Raw genomic sequence first — 21,775 nt, forward strand, 5'->3', positions numbered from 1 at the left:
TATCCCTTGCTAGCATCAAGAGGCTTATATTCATTAGATCCAGTGGACGGCAAATGGTTTTCTCCAGGGCAACCCTAGCCTTACCATGTGTCTTGATGGGATTTCTAAAACCCTTCAGTACGTGCTGAATGCCCTAGGGTAGTTGTGGTTCAGGTGTGAGTGGATGAGAGCTGGAGAACAGGATTAAGTGATCACCAGAGCTGGTGTCGGTACCACTGGGGAAGTGAAAGTTTTTCGTAAACACACAGGAAGGGGATGGGCAGGAGAAAGAGGAAATCCTACGTTGGATGTTCTGGGTTCAGCTTGTTCAAAACACATTGCAAGAATCATTTGAATGTGCTGTCATGGCATAGCAGAGCATGCAAATGGGATTAAAAGTACATTTTTGTAACTACAGACCTACTGTTGCAAAAGATCTGCTTAACTATGCAAAGGCTAGAGAGAAGCATTGCAGCCCATGAAGGGTGTAGGAGAGTTTGCCTTTTAAGCAACTCTTCTGCTGGTGTGGCACTTTGTCTTCCCTTTTCTGTCTTGCAAAGCCTTTGCTGCATCACTGATTTCCAGCTGTACTAGCACCGGCTGCAAGAGGGATTGCGGCAGCTGTCCTGGCACCTATGGAGAAGCACAGGGTTATACTGAGGTGGATGTGAAGCCCTTTTCTCTTGGGATGTAGATGGCCTGACTGATGGTTTCTGCTAGGCAGGCGGTGCATAGCAGCACTCCTGCTAGGCAGCAGACCAGCAGAGCTTGCCTCTTCTGAAAATCTCCCACTACATTTCCTTGGTAGCAGTTCCCATCCCTCTGCCATGACACTTACCGATGCGTCTGAAAAAATCTTTGAGCCATGCTGCTTCAAATGTCTTCATTAGTAATGATGTGCTGTTTGTTAGGGGCTTTTTCTCCCCAGGTTCCTGGAAATAGCCATGTTTCAGTCGTTATCCTGCTGTAACATTACTCCCTTCCTACCGACATTTCTTTTTTTCTTCTCCCATCGTTCTTCCATTTCCCCAACACCATTCTATTGTTTCTTTCTCTCCAGCTTTGTCTTCAGGACTGTCAGTGGTATAAGCTGTTTATTTAATCTCCTGATTTAGAGATGTGTGCAGCAACTTTTCCTTTTCCCCTTCCAGAAAAATAAACCTCAGCACCTTTCATCATAAAATTATCACTTGTAATCTACTTGTGCTACCTTATCAGGGAACTTGTGCCCAGGAATATGTACCCCCAGTCTCTTGAAGAGGTATAAAGTCCAGTGGAGTCCCAACCTGGCAGTACTAACATGGTCTTCACAGTGTTCTAAGGAAAGCCTACGCCTCTTTAAAGGGCAGCTTTGTACTTCTGTAGATGGCCAGCAAGACTCTCCTATCTCAAATATGTATTAGGTGTAGGTGTAATCTATCTTTACAGACAACTGCCACTGTTTACCACACCTGATTTAAAGTGGTGACCTCAACCTGACTTGAAACAGGTTACTTTCCATCTTGCAAATTGTTGGCGTGGATTGTCAGGTACCCCTGTGTTGTTGCTTCAACCTTCTCTGGTCAAGTTTCATTTCTTCATTTGTACGCAGGAGGTTTTTCTGTGCCGTCTGCTGGCACATGTGAAAGGTTTTTGAGCCAGTGTGGACTATCCCTGTAAATACACCTGGTTTGGTGAAGCAGAGCGTAGAATTACTGGCATGTGTGCTGGCCTGTGAAAAAGAAACCAAGGCTTGGTATTGTGGGGGTGTGGTTCTAAGGCAGCAGCTCTTGTTCCAGGATCTCCATGCTGTGCTCCTCAGTGTCAACATGACCCATGCGCTCTGTCCTCACAGAAAGTGAAACTTAAGAAATGAAGCTTTGAGAGGCAGTACAAGCTTTGAAGAACTGACTTCAAGGAGTCCCATCAGCAGAAATTTGGCTGGTAGAGTGAACAAGTGGGAGAAAGGTGCTTCAGGTGAGATGTTTCTGCTCTCAAGGGAGCATTTAAGCAAGGGTGAGGGCATTGGACACAAGTGCCAGAAAATGCAAAATTTGGCATTTGGTTAGCTTATTTGAATCAGAGATCAGAACAGTACTATCTTCTGTTATGTATTTGACTGTGTACATTGGCACTTTTTCCTCCTAGGTTTAGATGGGTAAGAAGTCCTTTTACTTGCTCCTGCAATAAAAGCAAAAATATCAGGATTCTTGTTTTGGTATGACACAGGAAAATAATTTCTCCTTTGAGCACAGAATACAGTTTCAGTGATGTGACTATATTATGTTTATTGCGTGTTTTGTATCTTGTCATACTGATTGAGAAAATAGGCTCTCCTAGGGACTGTAATTGTCTCGACTATGTTAGTTAATCATCCTTTCCATTTGTATTTGATTGGTTATTCTCCTTTCATCTCTCTGCTTCTGCAGTCTTCTCTCTTCAATTATTTCTCAGCATCAACCCCAATTCTGACTTCTCAGAGATTTCAGCCTCCTGTCCTACGCCTTTTCTAATATGGTTTGTGTTGTCCTAAGAACTTCCCTTGCATGCCCAACAACAAAGCAGTCTTACTGGGTTTTGAGGCATCTTCTTTGCACAGTGTTTAATTTTGTGGAATTCAAATGTCAGTTCGTTGTGGACTCATTACAGTTCTCCTGAAACAAACTCAGGTAACCATTGTGACCACTGATTTATTCTTGGTTCTTGCTTGGAAAATGAACTGTGTGGGCCATGAGTGATGAAATCATATATAAACAATGGGGCTTGTGCACAGTCTAAGATGATTCTTTTAGATACAGTGTAATCAGATGGCCTGCCTATGAGCTATATATTTGATATTTGAAGTTATAAAGGTTATAAACTTTAATGAGCAGCCAGTATGGTCATAATAATAGTGCTGTGAAATTCTTGTAGGGTGCAGTATGAATGTGAAAATAGTTCTTGTCATGGACGTCCAGTTTACTGCGAGTCTAAATCTGCCAAAATTGTCATGCATGCTGTCCTGCTTTTTAAGGTCTGTGCCCTGATCTTTGTGCAGAAAGTCCTGGTGTGAGTTGCTCAAAGTCTGCAGAGCTCCTGCAAGTTGTGGTCAGTCAATTACAGGATCAGAGCCTGGTTCATGGAACTTGCTATGACCATTAAACAGAACTAGGAACAACAGAAAATACTAAATGCTGTGCAATTCAGTAATGATACATTGTGATTACAGAAATTTTGGTTGTTTTTATAGACAGAAAACAAGAAATATCAAGGCAAAGTCAAAATAGTAGCAGCGGTCAAGGTATTAATTGGTTTCTGAAAATTAAATAAATTAACATATTGAGCAAGTGCAACTTGGTTCTTCAAATCAGTTCTCTACTCAGAACTTCTGTTTAGTGTAGAAGAACTTCTCTCAAATATAAAAGAACTTTAATCAAGTTAATATTCTTGCATTGCTGCTGTCCTGGTGATTTGGGGAACTCTGTTAATTCTTGCTCTTGAGAAAGATATACATGTGTTTAAAATCCAAGGTCTCCAGTTCATCTTTAGAATGTTTGAGGGAGGAAAATCAAGTGAACTGTCACACCAATGATTCACAACCCTCCCTCAAGAGAGTTTCTGAATTCCCACTCTCTCTCCTCTCTGAAAATGGAAAGAATGTAAAATATTTTTAATTTTGGTTAACTGTAGAGAAACTTCTCATGCATGCAACAAATGTGGAAAGCTGCTTAGAAAATTGTATGTGAATTCTTACTCCATGTTCATTCAGTAATGTATTTCCTTTTACATTCTTACTGTCACCCCAGCTTGAGAGTGTAGTTCCCCAAGACTTCAGCTGAAGTGTGCTTCTGTCTTTACACTTCTGGCTTTCAAACCTTGATCAGTGGCAGTTTGTAGTCCTTCAGGATATGTTTGGTAGGCTTGTGCAGAGCGTGCTCGTATCTATTAAAAACGTCTTTTCTCAAGGACTTAATCTAAAAACCTCAAAAAATTGCTCATGATCTCATGATACATCTCTTTTAGTTCTATTTATCATATTTGCAGCAAACTTGTTGGTTTGCATAATACTCTTCGGTGCCCTCGCATGTATCCCAAATTGCAACAGTTGCTTGGAACAGTTTACTAAGCTGGGTGAGAAATCGACTGGAACACGCTTGCCCTAGATTCATGCCCTCAAAGGAATATAATTAACACAGAGTTTAAAATTAAGTAAAATAAACCATTTATAAATAGACCTCTGTGAAGTGCCAGAACCTAAAGCATGATCTTACAGACTTGGAGTTGAGGGAGGTTCTGCTACTTGCATCAGTGAGGACAAGACAAGGTTGTTTGTCACATGAGTACTTACACAGTTAGTGCTGAATGTTCTTCTAGTATCCCTGTAAAGATGAAATAGCGCAAGACTTCATTTCTGCTGGTGTAATTTACTGGCACCAGATTCAGCACTGCCTGATTTTTTTCGAGAACTCTTGCAACTTCCTCTTGCAACTTAAGAAAACTTCTCCAAGATTTGCAAACTTCCAGGAGGAACCAGATTCTGAGTAAGAGTGTTAGCCTGCATCAGCATGAATGATTTAACCCCAGATTTTCATCTGAGCTTAGAGTTCACTCGTAAATCCATATCCTGTACCCCAGTACAATGGCCTATGTTTCAGGAGGGTTCCTTTGTGTGTATGCAGTGATGTACAGCTAGTCAAACACAAAACAGTCTGCTGGAGAAGCAGGTCTTTATTTGCAGCTGAACTATATGCTGGCATGTGAAGAGGGTGGAAAAGGAAATCTGCTTTTCTTTTGTGAAAGTCAGGGCTTTAGACAGGTGCCCAAGGCATAGTATGATGCTATTATAACAAGAATGCTACATTTAAGTTGCAAGTTTGGTCATGAGTACATCTCAGCATATAAATGTGGAGATGACAGCAGATGAAGAAGCCCTCTGAGCAATGGAGCAAAGTGGTAAATGCAGTGTGGTGCAAAGTAATATGATTTATAAAATGACTGGGGTAGTACAGAGTTAGGATCCATTGACACAGGAGTCATTCTGCACTAATTTATTCGTAACTATCTTAATGCATACTGAAAGCAGATTGTAGAATGCATAAAACCAGGCAAGGTTTATAATAATTCATTTGTTCCATGGGAATATGGTTACCTGAATTTGAGAGAACGAAAGCTAATATGTACTAATGATCTGGTCCCCCTTTCCCTCTTTTATTATGCACACTGGAAACAGAAGATAAATCCAAAGGAGAAGTGGTATACTTTCTGTAAGGCCACTCCCAAAACCTTCATCAGGGCTTGTTGGCTGTGAATTTGTTCTTCTCCATTATGTTTTCATTGACATCTTGTGATAATTTCATGATCTTTGAGTTCTGTTTACAGTATAGCAATGGGTTTGAATTACAGGCACATCTCAAAGCAAGACCACATCTGCAAAGGACTTTTTATTGCCAACAACATCTTTAACTAGTGGAAGGCCACATTCATAAATAACCATCTTCTCCCTTTAGTCATAGTAGCTATTAATGATTCTCCCTAACACACGTCCTGTCAATACATTCGTTCAGCGATATGGAAGCTGAGCATTAGGCTGCCTTACTTGAATGAGATGAAGGTTTCAATTATCAGCTGCTGCCTGCAAATATACCTTCATGTGCACCATTTTTTGGGGAGGACACACAGAGTGACAAATTTGAGTTGAAGAGCTAGTTGGGGTACAGCCTGGTAATGATATTGAAAAGACACCTTGATTTTCCCCAAACTCACTACATGTTAGCAAGCTGCTCACTTCATCCTGTGTTGTCTTCCGAGGCTCACTGAAACAGGGAGAAGCTAAATCTCATTTCTTTTTTGCATATCGCTTAGTAAATGCAGACATTGGGTACTGCACAGTAGCTCATGCAGGACCACTTGTTATTTGTAATTTGTTTGTGTGCCTGTGCCTTTGGTTTCATGTACATTGATGGGTATGTTGAAATCGACACTTGAGTAAGACCACCATGTGTACGAACTAGGCCTTTTGGACTAACATAGGAAGCCCTGTTGCATGCCTCTCAGCTGGGCTTGTTTTGGGAGGTGAAGTGGGTGGATGGGTGGGGGTGGGTGTGAAGGAGAAGGGGAGAGCAAGGAGCTGTGTGAGTACTGTTGGAGGTGAAGAAGGATAGGTCCCAGATCTGGGTTTTCCAAAGAAACTGTGTGAAGCTTGTCTTGCCCTTCTGTCACATCATGTGTTGTGACAGACTGCGCTACTCCTGGAGCTCTGTCTGACACCTTGTCATTTGTATGGGTCGTTTCTCACTTTCCTATGCCACAGTGATTGCTCTAGTCATTAAAAAGGAAGGGGAGAAGGAGCCTTATACTACTGGCAGACATGGACATCTATAAAGCTCAGGGCAAATCTTAGACTACTGAAACTGTAGCACAATGCCATTATTGGCCAAAGTCATCAATTTAAAGGTGAAAAAAACATATGTTAGTCATAGATACACTCACTTTGGAATGTAGATATAACCCTTGGGTGTGCTAGCTAGAGTGGGACACTTGCTAATACTTAGGGAAAATGTTGATCCTCTTCAGTGTAGTGGTTTGGCCAAATTTTCATCTGGAAATGGAGATGCGGTTATATGGAGCTGCTGTTTGTCATTACTGAGGTTTTTTACCAGTAAAGAAAATGACATTTACACTTGCAGTTTGCATGAATCTTTTAAGTTTGTAAAGTATTTTGGGAACCTTCCCTTTAAATTGGTTAATATGTTGGTACGTTTTTTCTCTGTTTCGTTTTGTATGATCCCTTTGAAGAATTTGATAGAAGTAATTATTCTGTTTTGTCAAATTAAGATGTAATTTGACCTTTCCCCCTATCTTCAAAAGGTATAGTACAGTGGAAAAAAGCTGAGGAAATGGAAGATGTGGTTGCCTGAGGGCTGGCAAAGTGAATTAATTCATTGTTGATATTGATTCAAAATTCTGGAGGATGCAGTTGAGGCAAATGATTGTAATAAAATGAAGCGAGTGTTATAAGGTCAGAAAACAGATGTTAGCTTAATGTAAGACGTGGTTTAAAATTAGTGCCAAAAATACTAGCTGCATGAATCTGGAACATTTTCATAATATATAAGGTCTATTATGCAACATTAACAAAATTGCAATCTTGTGTGGATTAACTTTCTTGTGTTTCGGTATTTTTCTTCAATTGAATAAACAAGGATCAGTAGTTTCTATAAATTATATTCTGTTTCATTTCAATGTAATGTTTTGTCTCAGAAATTTATTTTCATCCTTTTGCAAGCATAACATTATTATTCTACGACGCTGACATTAGTTATTTTCAGTGGGTTTTTTTTTTATTTTTGTTTGGGTTGGTTTGTTGGGGTTTTTTTACACTGCCAAAATTCCTGTATGAAGCCAAGCTTTTAACAAATCTGGGCAAAATATGTCGTGGATTTATAGAAAAATAGAAGATGCTTCTTTCTTGGTCAAGTCCCCCGCCCTTGTTAGAGCTACCTTTCATGTCATCAACTATGGTGATATTTATTATATATTTTATGCTAGTTTATGAGTTCCAGCAAAGATCATGTATCATTTAGCTGAGGACTGTATAAATTTATCCTCTCCTCAGAGACTTAAAGGCAAGGCAAGCAAAGGTTGGACTGTGGATTAGTATCATTTGAATATAGAAAACTTTTTTACCTGAACCGATAGGTAGTTTTATCAAAGCACTCCTATCTCAAGGGCTGCAGAGGGAAGTACGTAATCCTCAAACCTCGCCTGACCACACCTGATTTCTGTACAGCTGTATTGGATCACTTCATACTTGGAAGCTTGAGATGTGATAACTGAAGTCACTTATTTTCCATTTAGTATAGCAATGTGTTGATTAGTGTTGGTTATTGAATAGCTAAAATTCCTGGTCTAGTAAGTAAAATAAATAAATAAATAAATAAATAGGGGCGGTATAGAAGAAAAGGTTTTTCATTGTACAGTGAGATTGTGCTGCTCAGAATGGGTCTGCCTTTCCCAGAAACACATCAATACAGTAACTCCGGGCGTTTTATCTCACCAGAAGTTTCCTGTTCTTACATCAGCTGTTAGGGGATTTTTTTTACTGTATGATATATATGATATATGTATGTAATAAGACAGTCCACTTCCACTGTAGTCAGGTGACAGCACACCTTTCTTCTTGCCTGTTGTAACTTTAATTTTAATTTAATAAATGTTTAAATTAGGAAGTGGACTTGAGTTACAAATATTGCAGAGTCCTACCCCTGATTTCAATATAAAGGCCAGTGTGGGAGAGGGAAACAGGACACCAAAGGGTCAAAGAATGGGCATGGGGAATGTCAGTGGGAACAGCAGTCAGCTTGGTAATGAGTTCAAGAAACTCATTTTCTTCAGAAAGTGTTCAGAAAACAATCTGCCAACCCAGACTGGTTTAGTTGGACTGAGATATTTGTGTACTAACACTGGGAACCTGGGTTCTGAAGAGGAGGAGGAGAAATAGTGGGTGCGGGGCTTAAAACTGAATGTTGCAGAGAAAGTGGAAATGTGACTTATTTACAACTGTAGCGAGAATGCAAGTGTTGGAAAGCTTGAAGCTGATAGGGTGATACTTTCTGTGACTGATATAGGAAAACCATAAAAAATAATCTGAAATAGCATGGGCAAAGTAGAATTTGTCTTGGTCACAACTGCGAAGGAAGAAGTTAGGAAAGAAGCTGAATAGGATAGCGGTGCCTGTCTGCTGCACTTCCCCAAACTCTTGGCAAGACCACTCTCTGATGCCTAACGTTACATTAGCTTTACGTTGAGACTTCTTTTTAAAAATACTTCATTTGCAATGAAAAAACAGGAGACCCCTTGTGATACTAGGAGGCGTTAGAAACACACAGGTGGCTGAGAATATAACGCAGTAAGAATGGTCTGGCAGAATAATGGGGAGAAATTTAATGTGTATTAATAGGTAAGGCCAGGCCACTGGAGCTATGGAAGTCTGCTGTGACAACAGTTTGTCATTGTGAAAACTGAGACAAACCTGGATGTCTTAACGGATCGCAAGACAATTATAAAAGACTATCGTGTGATGAAAATGTAAAAATAATAAAATAATTTTGGGGATTTTATTGCCCAGAAATTGCAACATATTTCTGTAGATGGAAGAAATATTTATACTGTTTGCTGCAAGGCATTGCTGAAAGTCTTCTTACAACACCTGACCAACTCCAGCCTCCTGTCCTTAAGAGGGGTGTGTTCAAACTGAAACAGATGTGGAAAAGGGATAACCAGGGGAAATAGAAAAAATGGAGAGGGCTTGGTCTTTAAAGCCTAGAAAAGAAGCTGAAAGAGATGTGATTTCTTCCCAGTTGCCGGAGAGGCTGAAGGGCTAAATGCCATTATTGTCCCCAAAACGTGCTTAAGACTGGGAATTATGATACAGCTTCTAAGCCAAGTGGAGTGAGGTTCTGAAACCTTTCAGCTATAACTTCTTGTTCTTCACCACCACCACCTATTAGCCTGGCAAACTGGCTTCTGAGCTTGTACAATAGAATTGTGCTGCTCAGAATGGGTCTGCCTTTCCCAGAAAGTAATTTTTAGTCTTGTGCTCTAATCATGAATGATAAACTAGATAGCTGTTATCTTGCTCTGATAGCAGTGCACCCTTGGAAAATTTGAGGGTTTTGCTTAAATGAGAATAAGTTTGAGGAAATCTCACAGTAACATGCTTGTTGCGTACTTTTCCACTACAGTAATATTTGCATTTTGATGGTTACACTGGGTATTAACTTGTTTCTTTTCTTTGCCTCTTTGTATAGATATGTATGCCAAAATATTATTTTAGTTTTGCCCCCTTTTCCTAAGAAAAGATTGAAGCAGCTAAAGAATTCTCTAAATTTCCTCCTTTTTTTAAAATGCTATCAGCTGGGCTACTGCATCTCACATCACGCGAACAACGGGAATCTACACTGGGCAAGTCTGTCATAGTGAAACACTGAGCACATTTAGGCTATCCGTGTTCCTCTTTACATACATTGCAGAGAGCTCATGGTGATTTATGCCCGTACCCGTGCCCCTGTGTGTGTGTATTTATATATCTGCTCATATATATGTGTACCCCGTGAGGGGTAAATTCAGTTTGGGACACATAGAGATGATGCAATCTGGACCCAGAGAAATAAGCTAAATTAAAAAAGAAATTGAAGTACATGAGGTGAGGAGTGACTGAGACACATAACCGTTTCAGCAGAAAGGCAAGGGAAGAACAAACTGCTTAAGTTCCCCTAGATGGTCTCCAGTGCAAAAACAAGATGTAGGAAGTGAAACAAGACCACAATGAAAGCTGACCCAGGATTTCTGTGTTTGCAAGAGTCTAGTTTGATAAAATTCAGGACTTCCAGTAATATTTAATGCATGTGTGTATATCTATAATATTATGTATAATATTATTAAATATATGTGCACACTTTTAATATATTATTCTATATATTTGTGATGAATTACAGGTATAAGAACAAGGCTGAACAAAACTAGAACCAATCATTTTTGAGACAGGGAAAGAATAGGAATCTACTTCTGTTCAGTTACTCTCCAGTTTAAATCTTTCACATTACTCCCAACCACAGATAATTTATTTTTGTCATTCTAACTCCGGTCTAGTAGCACATCTTCACTGGCACAAATATGTACGGAGCAGTACTGATGAGTCTTTGCTGAGCTCCACTACCTCAAATGAAACTTCTCTGTGTTCCCGGGAGGTTGCTTTGCCATTCTGCAGCATGTGAGGAGGGGTCAGAACTGAACCCAGGTTTCCCAGGCCCCTCAGAGATGGTCCTCCTCATAGTCCTGCTAACAGAGGTATAGAAGGGGGCTGCAACCAACACTCAGGTGCCACAGATGATGTGGAAGCAGACCATCATAAAGTGAAAGTCAGTAGTAAAGGTTAAGAGAAATTCCTTAAATTTAAGGTTTTTCCCATTTTTTTCATGGAATGGGAAACTCAAGCAGTTGGTTGAAGTGATGTAGACAGTTGGATGGGGTACAGAGAAAGCAGGTGCTTGTGTTCTCAGGCAGACAGGGTTTGTAATTCTTCCTCCTCAGCACTTCTAAGTTGATCACACTGAATTTGTTTGTTTATTGAGACACTTGACCTTGAGGGTAATCCTGAGAAGTCTCACATTCTCAGTTAATCAGGAGATCTGATAAAGGCAACACTGTGTCACCTCTGGCTTTGTAACTTTTGAAGTAGCGGTGGACCAGCTGGTGTTGAAGGCCAGGATGACATATCTGAAACAGAGGAGGGAAATGGTATTATTTTCAATTTTTGAAAGAGATGCTGAAAAAGAAAGTTATGTACACCTCTGCTCTCTAAGCTGCTTTAAAGCCGAGAAGCTTTAAGTTTTAAAGTTTAAATTCCAGGATTAAAACCAGTTGTGTTCTGTGTATATACATAGGTGTGAACGATTGCTCCCTGATCTTTGATTCAGAAACTTAAATATAGAGCAGCGTTCAAGACTCAGGATAATTTAGGGGTCTTGATTCCCCCCCCCCCCCCCCCCCCCCCCCCCCCATCTTCTTGATTTACTGTCTTTTATTTGTACTGCTAAGGAATGTCTTTTATATATATGCATGAGAAATTTTGTGGCTTAAGTCAAGAGTTTACTGCTTATAAACCTTGCAATTGCATACAAATTTATTTTATTTATGTACCTGTTAAAATACATACGTGTATATCTGCTGAAAGCCTAATCTACCCACAGAACTGGTGTTAGTATACGTGATTACTGACCTTTTGAATGACAGACATTTATTTGATAAAATGAGAGTTGCTCGTATACTCAGTGTTGTAGTTCTAGTTGTCTTAGAAGTTATTTTATTATTGGAAAAGCCAGTGTAGTGTATTTTAGTTGCTTTATAAAGTTTTGCATTTTCTGAAAAAACTAATATTAAGCCACTCATGAAAAATCTGTGAGGATTTGAAAATCGTTTTCATGAAAACATGACTTTGATCAAGGAAAGCCCAGACATTTCAGGTGGATTTTTAGGAAGTGGTTTCTAATGTGTACCATAAATAGTGTATGTAACAGAATCACAAGGAGAAGAATAGCTGTGAAAAATGAGATCATCTTTGTAGATGGTACAAAGGATAAGTGCTGGGAGGAAACGAAACCTCGATGCTGCTGATGGTGGATGGACAGGTGATGGTCACAGGAAGCTTGACTGCTTGCAGAAGTGGTTCTTGTGTCTTTAGACACATAATGCTGCTGGTTATGTATCAAAAGGCAGATAAAGCAGTAGTATTTTGGGGATAGACAGCAGCTTTTAATCCTGGAAAAAGGTTGCACTAGTTTCTGACCCCCACCGCTAATCCATTTTGAAATTAAGACCGAAGTGCTGCTGCAGCAAAATGAAATAGGGGATTCAGAGTGAAAATTCAAGGCAAATACCTCTGTAGACATCAGAATCTGTGTCTGTGGAGCAACCCGCTGCAGAGTGTGATGGTTCTTATGGATACTCCTGTGGCTTTTCAAATGGTGCCTGAACTTAGATTCTTGTCACCACACTGCAGAGGGTAACTGAATTACCTCTCTTTGCCATGAAATACAGCATGCTGGTTGCTGGAAGAGCAGCTGTTACTTCTTTAGACACTTGTTTATAAAAGTTAGCAGCTATGTTACATAGTTTCTTTTAATTAAACGTTTATCTTTCATGTCTAGAGGTGTGGACAGGACACCAAATGAAAAGCATGGATAAAAAGTAGTGAATCCAGTATTGCAAAACTGTTGGAATGGGAAACATCTGAGCAGGGCCTGACAGTGATGCCTCTGATGTCTTAATCTCCGATGAACAATTAACATAGTCTCATTTGTAACAATGCTGTGTTCTTTGGATTCTCTTTATATCTGCACAAAACGCTTCCTTGAAGCCCCTTGTGATATGGCCACAGAGCACTATGCAAATAAACATTTTACACTGAGTGAAATATTTTATTTATGCATGAGTGAACTTCCTTCCTTCAGATTTTCCTTAGGACTACTGTTATAAACTGAGAAAAGTGTACACTGAATACACGTTTTGTATTTCAGAGCTTCTTTTTTGTATGGGTAATTTGCTAGGGTCAAACATTTGTGAACTTTGACAATGATACAGCATTTTGTATTTTGAAATCCATTACAATGTGTGTTGATTGAAACTCTCCCATCAGCGCCTGCTGTTTACACTGGCCCTATGAATCTTTACTTTGATACCACTCTCAAAACCCTGGGAAAGACCCGGATCAGATTTCAGTAAAAATGTGTAATACTGTACTGGAAGCAAATACCTCTGGCATTGCAGATGAACTGAGCAGGCATTGAGCAGAAGCTTTTGAAACCAAGACAGTTACATTTGCTTTGGGCATAGGACTGATCTTATGGAATTTTAAATGTGCAGTCTGGAACCCAGTGCACACAGCTTTACAGAGGGCTAGCATGTACAGAAATATAAGATCTTGTGGCCTTTGAAGAGTTCAAAAATCTTTCATTTCACAGTATCAAAAGAATGTGTGCTCATTGATCCAGTTTCTACTGCTTAAAAACTATTTTTCAGCTTTGTTTATGCTTTGTCTCCATTGTCTGCCTATACTTTAGAAATAATGTAAGGTCAGAAAAATGAACGTTAAATTATGTATCATATACTTAACTATATTGATACGTATTAAGTGTTTAACATTTGGTTTATGTTACTCCATATTATACATGTTTCTTTTGCAAGATTTAAGAGGCTTGTTTTATAAAGAAGCTAAAATTCTCAGGATGTGTCTATATCGGCATGTTAGATTGGTATCCCACTCCTGAAGCAGTAGCCCCCACTTGCTAGGCTGTAGTTCATGTTGTGGAGCAGAGTTGGAGTGGAAGAACGAGACTCCTTTCCGAAGATGCAGTGTGGGGCTTACCTTCAGGTAAACCCTTGCTATGGTCTTGCTCCTTACTGGATGTTCAGTCCTTGGAGCTATACTGGAGTGAATGGGGCAGTAACCCACCTTGAAGCAGATATGGGCTTCAGCACCAGCTGTGGGGGCCATTTGCTAGTGTAGACCTAGCTAAGTCCTGTGAGGACCACGGGTTTTCATGTCCCTGAGGAAAAAAACCCAAAACCCAATGCTTCATGATGAGGCTCAGGATCTTCTCTTTGTTTGGTGCCATCGCGTGTGTCATCTCACACACTGTATTTGTGATTTCACAGATCATCAAGCAGGCTTCTGTGGGATTACGGAGTGCCCGCACATAGGCATTACTGAGCCATTGTTGTTACTGTCAGGAACAAATGCTAACCTTGAGTTTAACCGCACAACCTCACAGCAGGCTTAAGTTACAGCTGTTCACGTGCTTTAAGATGCAGGAAAAAATCGGAATAAAATTGCTTTTTTCTGAGTTTACACTGGCACTGGGCAAGCTGCAGTCTCTAAAGATATCTTCAGCATTCTTACAGCAATAGGGAAAGGGATTTTTGGCTGACAGCTTAGATCAAATTACAGATGTCCTCCACTTTAGCTGTTTATTCTGTAGAAGCAGAACTATTCAAGAGCAAAAAGGTTAGCACATAGGTGGCTAAATACCTGATCTTGCAGATACAGCAGGTAATTAAACACTGGGCTTCCTGATGTCTAGGGTGAACTTGCAAACACCAGCCTGCCTGTGGGTGTACAGAAATTTCCTAGGAACCATTAACTACAGAGCAAGAATCATCTACATATCCACAATTATAAATAAAGAAAATATTTGTAAAAAAACTTTCTCGGTATTTTAAAACAAGTATGTAACCCATGTAAAGCCGAGAATTTGGAAAAATCTCCCAATGGGTATTTTCACAAACTAATGTTAAGCATTAAAGATGTTTGCTTCTAAGGGAAGACCCTGGCTGAAGGTGCCCCCCAGTGCCTTTAAATGAATATGGGAGCACTGAAATATTGGCACACAAGAAGAGGAAACTCTTCTCTGCCTCTATGGGATGGTGATGCCTGGTCAGTGCCTATTGATTTTCTGTACGATTCCTTTTATTTTTATTTCAAGAGAAGACGAGAAGGGGAGCAATGAGTTCTCATGCTGCTTTTAAACCAGTATCACAGTTCACTGCATCACTGCTGAAATCTTGTGGACACCCCATATTTGTTGGCAATAGGTGACAGATAATTTGCAGAAATGGTAGGAGAGGAGGTACTTTCCTCTCCTGTTCAGAAAAAAATGTTCAGCCCACGGATAGGAGAGTGCATCTGTCATTATGTGGCACTTCCTTAATGGCACGATGGGAGATTAAATGCAGGTGATGTGGGAAGTTAGGAACTGCATTGTGGGAGTGAGTGCTTGTGGCCTTGGTTTGTTGCTCTAGTCAGTTAGGATTATGATTATTATTGGTATGGCACAAAATTACATCTTAATATGAAACCAGACCGATCTGGCTAATTTTCCTACCTGAACAGGTAGGGTGTGCAAGGCACCACCCCACTGAAACAGTTGAGTCTACAAGTGCACACCTCTGCTACCTTGACTGTTTACTGTGATGATCTTTTATGTACTAGAGATGAAGGTACAAGTGAGATGTAGTGTAGGGTGTTACTGCCTGCTTTAGCTTCTGCAGCTGCATTTTAGTCAGTGCTGGTTTACTTGAGCCTGTATATGCACAGAGCTCTTATTTTAGGTTTTACATTGTTCTTCAAAGAACTGGCTTTAAAGATTAATTAGGGTGGAGAGGGCAGTGAGAGTGTGTGCCTGCAAGGGAAAACATGACTGTGAACCTAGCATTAAAGCACTGACCTGAAAGGAGGAAGAGGGGAAGGCAGGAGAGGTTTGAAAAGCATTCATAGTGGATTCTTGGAAGAGTAAGTATAATTACTGTCCTCTGAGGGAGGAAGATGGAGATAACGTTGTATATCTGCCTGCTGAAGTACTATGTAATTACATCATGGGATTTAGCAGTCAGGTTCCAGTCATGTAGATGCTAACAGCTGTATCTGATCTGATTTAGCATGGATGCACATCCTGAGAGAGGGATCATCCTTCTAAATTGTATTGAAGAAGAAATACTTGTATGGTGATTTGCCGTCACTGATACACACATTGGCTATTTTAGACTGCTGTAACAGACCTGTTTGAACAAGGCGATTCATTACTGAAGGTCACAGTAGCAGCCTATCTACCATGGAGCTGGGACTGCCCAAGTCATCAGCCTCACGTGAGATGGGGATTTGAATCAAATGGAGCTCCCTGCTAGACAGGCATATGTAAAACGGAGTGGGGACATACAGGCATTGCTAACTCCAGCTGCAGTTCTCATCATTTGGACTGGAATTTTTTCCCACATCTTGCAAAGCAGCTTTTTCACTAAACCACACAGAAATCAATTGTCACTACAGTTATTACGTTTTTCTTGTATCTATTCTGAAGCTCACAGAAGTATCAGAAAGATACAAGGGGGTTCAGGGGTGGGGGCAGATTGGGGAGAAAAAATGGTAAATGTGAAAGTGTTGAAATGGTAAATAACTATTCTGAAATATTTACTTCATCTGTAGATGGAGACAAGAAATCATTTCTTTCATTTGCAGCAGAAAAGAGCTTTCAGCGTGTGTTCCTAACCTTCAGTTGTTCTCCTCCTGAGCTATTGTGTATGGAAAGGAAGCACGTTTTTGCTGCATAGCCCAGACGACTGCATGGGAAACGGTTTGGTTTATGGCATAACGTTTTTGTTTAATACCTTTTTTATTCCAACAGGAAATATGGGATGTATAAAATCAAAAAGGAAAGAGAATCTGCATGGAGATGGGCTAGATGAGAAGAATGAACCAGTACGTAAAACTGAACGAACTATTTATGTGAGGGATCCAACGTCCAATAAACAGCAAAGGCCAGTAAGTAGATAGTCTCAGGGGAGAATTCCAGTAGCAAGATCAAAGCATGACTGGCATAACTTAGATTTCAATCCAAAGCACATGCATGGAGAAATTCAGATGATCATTAGTCCACGGCTGGGCTTTTAGTGTTGTGCAGTTCACCCTCAATAAATAAATACTCAAAGAAATAAAACATAAAAATTGGCGGTTTGTTACTTAATTACTTTATGTTTGTCATAGTTTTCTGCACAAAAACAGTAATCCTTGGCAACACTTGATTTAGATATAGCTATGTCTGTAGAAGAGTGCTAGGTGACTTTAGAAAACCTGAAGTAATTTAGATCTTTATGGGTCCTTATGGGTCCCGTCCTTATGGGTCCCTTCCAACTTGGGATCTTCTATGATGCTATGATGTGCAGACAGGTAGAATGGTGAAGAGGTTTCGATTGCATCTAAACACAAAACCTCATGGATGCAGCTGCAACTACTGCATTCAATTTCTGATGCAGTTGGGAGCATCATCTCTGGTCAACATTCTCTATGCTGCTAAAAGCATCAACCTAGGGTTTTTAATAGCTATGGGAACCAGGTGTTGATTATTCTGTTTAAAAAGGCTGAAGTAATCATGGGCGATTCTTTACTAGCTCCAGTCTACTTTCTTTTTTCTCAGTAAAGGCTACTCGACCTTGCACGAGGTGCGTAGGTAAGGACAGGAGCAGAGCGGAGGGTATCGAAGGGAGCAGGGCTGTGCAGCAGGAGGAACAAGCTAGTGGCAGTTCTGTGTGTGCTGCTGGCATTAGAAAGGAAGGGTGCTGCGAAGGGGAATCCTGTCGGATACCAAGTTGGTTTGCTGTTTTGCAGACTGACTGGTACCTTTTCCCCCACCCTCTCTGCCGTGCTGAGGAAACCATATGTCCTGACCACCCTTACTCAGGAACCGTGCTCTCTGCGGGTGTGCACGACACCCTTCCCTCTCACCAGCTGACACAGTGGACTCAGCACACTCTCAGTCAATGTACACACATCACAAACTACCATTATTATTTTTTAATTACTCTTTCTTTTTTTCTTGCACAATCTTAGCAACATAACTGTGCTTGTAGTTCTTCAGTGTGACAGCTACATGTTAGTAACTGCCCTGCTAAAGTGCCCTGCCCTAAAGCCTCATCAGCAGAAGTCACAAAGCTGTGAACTTCCTCCCCATGGCTTGCGTCACGCCTTCCCAACATCTGAGCTGCTCAATTAAAATTCTAGTGAGGATTGACTATATTTTATGTTGTAATTCACTTTTGAAGAATGGCAGGAAAAGATTGGAACATTTCCTTTTAATTTAAGACATATAAGATGATACCAAAGCAACTGAGTAATATGTGATTGTAATGTAAGATTGTCACAAAGATCTAAAACTGCTTAATTAAAGACATATTTTATTGTAGGCAAATCCAGAAGCACAGCTTTTACCAGGACAGAGGTTTGCCAATGAAGGTACGTGTTCATAGGAATCATTGCTGCGTGGTATGCCCTGTCAGCCTGCAAAATAATGGAAACATGCCTTTGGCTTTCTACCTTTGTAGAAACAGAGGAGCATGGAGTCATTGTGATAGCTTTGTATCCCTACGATGGCATTCATGAAGATGACTTGTCCTTCAAAAAAGGAGAAAAAATGAAAGTTATTGAGGAGTAAGTATGACAGTACTGATTGTGTTGTAGTTTTTCTTTGGGCTCACCTAATTCCCTTTACCATGTTTTCATATCCTACTCATAACACAAGAGTATGAACGATAAGAGAGTACATATGAAATACAACTGCATGTGGAAATTTTGGTAGGACTTGGCATCTGCCCTTGGTGACTGTAACCTTGATCTGATGGAGCCAATGGCTTCTTAGGGGGCTTGAGTTCAGAGGAAAGATGCTTCCTTTGTCTCCAATGTGGGCAATGTTATCAGCACAATAGGACCCAAGTAATGCTTAATCATTTTTCTTTCCTGTGGATACTACTGTTGTTTCTATTTTCAGGCTGGGAGAATGGTGGAGAGCAAAATCTCTTACTACGAGGAAGGAAGGCTTCATTCCCAGCAACTACGTAGCAAAAGTAAACACCCTGGAAACAGAAGAGTAAGTTCTCCTAGGCTCTAGCAAACTACTTCTTCACCCTGGTGGTGTATCCTTTGTGGTTGGGGGAGAGAAATAGTTCTGACTCTTTGAAATATTTTTCAGGTGGTTCTTCAAAGACATAACCCGAAAAGATGCGGAAAGACAGCTCCTGGCTCCTGGAAATAGTCCTGGAGCTTTCCTTATCAGAGAAAGTGAAACATTAAAAGGTAAGCTTTGAGGTGGGTTACTTTGGGATTAATAATAGTTGAAGTCTGTCTTCACCAAAATTGGCATCAGGTGGCACTGGGTGTGGAGTAGTTCCAGTGTGTCCTATTGTGTGAATTTTCTGCAGTTCTGTAGGAATGAGAAGGATCAGAAAATTACCAGGAAAAGGAGAGAAGAGAGTTACAGGTTAACACCCAAAGCTGAGATAGAAATAAAAGAAAAAAAGTGTGTGTGTGTGTGTGTGTATGTGATTATACTGACAAGAAGCAGGAATGAAGGAAGTGAGAGGTCTTTTCTCCTCCTAACATTTGTGATTCCTTTACTGCAGAACACTTTTCACTGTAAATAGTAGATGCTGCATTTTATAGTCTTCTGTTATTGGGTCTGTATCCTTGCTACAAGTTTTAAAGTTTTGTTATTGCATAATGAGTGTTTACACTTCTGCACTACAGTGTGATTTTTTTGGCAAAAAGCTTTTTGCTTGAGGTTTGTGCTGTAGACAGAGCTCTTGGTACTGAAAAGCTTAGGGAAGTTTCCAGGCTCTTCAGCTGGAACTTTGAGAAGAGAATCTCAGGTTCTGCCCCAGCATCTGGACTCTGACGGCAGCCTGGCTGGATACTCTAGCACTGGATCCTCCGGAAGAAGATGCATGTATCCCTTCAGAGGATCATGTCTGTTCTCTCCATGGGGTGGCTTTTCCGGCCCTAACAGATTCTTGATCGGGTAGCACTCTGTAATGGGCCCATATCATTATTTCTGTGCTCTCAGATAAGACTCCTAAATGAAGTTCTCGGAATAAGACTCTGAAATTCAATGTAGTCTGCTGAAAGCAAGGCAAAGTGCCCCCAAAACATTTTTTTTCTGTCCCCTTCTGTCACTGGATCTGTGTGTGGGGAGAGAGACAGGGTGAGGTGGTTTCTTATCCTTTGAAAATGGACGACAAGTATCGTATGAGTAGAAGAAACAAAGAGCCCTGTAGTTAAGGGTAGATGCTGTGCTGCCCCATCTGAAATCCCAGCTGAGGTTAGGCTTCCTTAGGACTGACAGGTCTGCTCTCCCTCCTGTATGTCTCAAGCCATCTCCAAACTATCCTTTTGCTGGCTGGCCCGCCACGTCCACCATGGTTTTTTTTTTTTCCAAAACGCTGATCTCCAAATTTCAGCGTCTGCCGGAGGTGTGTGAGAGCCCTGCCCTTGCTTTCCCAGCCGGTTCCACTCGAGCTGGGGGCACTTTCTGCAGAAGTGGCCATTGGATATGGAGCTGCCTGGATTATGGAACTCCTGAGTTTGTTGAATAAAACTGAAAAAGAAAATGTGATTGTAAGCATTTTGGTGACCGGTTCAGGACTGGCTGTTGGCTAACTTCCTCCTGTTGATTGCGAAACGCTTTTTGAGGAAATAAGGGAGTAAAAAAAAAACAGATAAAAAGGTGATTTTGTTAGGCTCAGCTGTGTATGTGGTGGACACTGTAGACTTTTGCTATCTGTTAATGATCATTCTTTCTTTATCCACAGGCAGCTATTCTCTCTCCATAAGAGACTACGATCCACAACATGGCGATGTTATTAAGCACTACAAAATTAGGAGTCTAGACAATGGAGGATTTTACATCTCTCCAAGAATAACTTTTCCCACCATCAATGATATGATCAAACATTACCAAAGTAAGTTGAATCAGTTAGTGGTTTACTTAATAGAATGCGTCAGTATCTATCTTTTTTTTTAATAACCCAGGTATGCGTGTTATCAAAGATAAAGTAAAACTGGTTGGAACCCAAGTAATGTTGTTATCATAATCAGACCTAATGCTGCTTGCTCAGTGGCATACCATTTTGAAATAAAGAATAGTTTTAAAGACACTTCATCAAAGTTACGCTGATGGGAAGCTATAGTAAGAATTGCCTGCACTGTAAATAAATTAATTCTGTATTTGAAAGTAAATTTGTATTCACAGTTAGCGGAAATACCTATAGACTTTTGAATGTCTTCCTGTATCTGGTGTTAAATAAATAAATAATTGTATAGGAAAAATAAAAACAATTCCACATTCATGTATTGTTAATGGCATCTTGAAGGAAGTAAAAGCCCGTTGACTTCAAAGAAATAAAATTGTACCCACACAGAATGTACATATATTTATTATAAAAACAGAAGAGGGGGAGGGGAGGGGTAAGGGACAAGGTTTTACAAATGTTTTTGCTACAGAATTGACTTTTCATCCTGCATAACCTCCTGGTGGGTAGCTCTAAATTATGAATTTTTTAGTCTTGACATTGGGAAGACAAAGAAGAAAAATGTAGGATAGAAAATCATATAGTGACTTTTCAAAGTCACACTGAGAACTTGGCCATGAGATTACTCTGAGTTGTTAGACATATGTGGTAATTCTTTGGCACAGCTGGAAAACCTGAGAATTATTTGATATTTGTATTAAAGTTGTAGCTGGTCAGTGTCTAGAGAAAAAATAATGGTGACCTACTTATGCGTGCATGCACATGTGTCTGAAACCATGCTGCAAGAAAATTTAATGACAAATTCAGAACACAGGTCCCAAGCCTGACTCCAGTGTGTATGCATCTTCATCAACATACTGTCAGTGATCAGATCTTGTACTGCATTTATTTGGTACAAATTGTACTAAACCCCCTTAATAATCTGATGGTA

At 40.2% G+C, this 21,775-nt stretch overlaps 1 protein-coding gene across 5 annotated transcripts in view; it reads left to right on the forward strand.

Moving 5' to 3' along the window:
• LYN (LYN proto-oncogene, Src family tyrosine kinase) overlaps positions 1–21,775 on the forward strand; it is a 53,260-nt gene that overhangs the window by 4,888 nt on the left and 26,597 nt on the right. For 2 of the 5 annotated variants that reach the window (XM_040586290.1, XM_040586292.1), the window contains exons 2-7: positions 16,674–16,810; positions 18,229–18,277; positions 18,367–18,472; positions 18,810–18,908; positions 19,011–19,114; positions 20,626–20,775. In XM_040586290.1, coding sequence (XP_040442224.1) covers positions 16,679–16,810; positions 18,229–18,277; positions 18,367–18,472; positions 18,810–18,908; positions 19,011–19,114; positions 20,626–20,775 — 640 coding nt within the window. In that variant the 5' untranslated portion in view covers positions 16,674–16,678. Of the gene's footprint in view, positions 1–1,717; positions 1,936–16,673; positions 16,811–18,228; positions 18,278–18,366; positions 18,473–18,809; positions 18,909–19,010; positions 19,115–20,625; positions 20,776–21,775 lie in introns of those variants that run through there. The other 3 variants (XM_040586295.1, XM_040586291.1, XM_040586293.1) reach the window with 3 other exon arrangements.

This window comes from Falco naumanni, chromosome 3, assembly GCF_017639655.2.
Source record: "Falco naumanni isolate bFalNau1 chromosome 3, bFalNau1.pat, whole genome shotgun sequence".
Lineage (NCBI taxonomy): Eukaryota > Metazoa > Chordata > Aves > Falconiformes > Falconidae > Falco > Falco naumanni.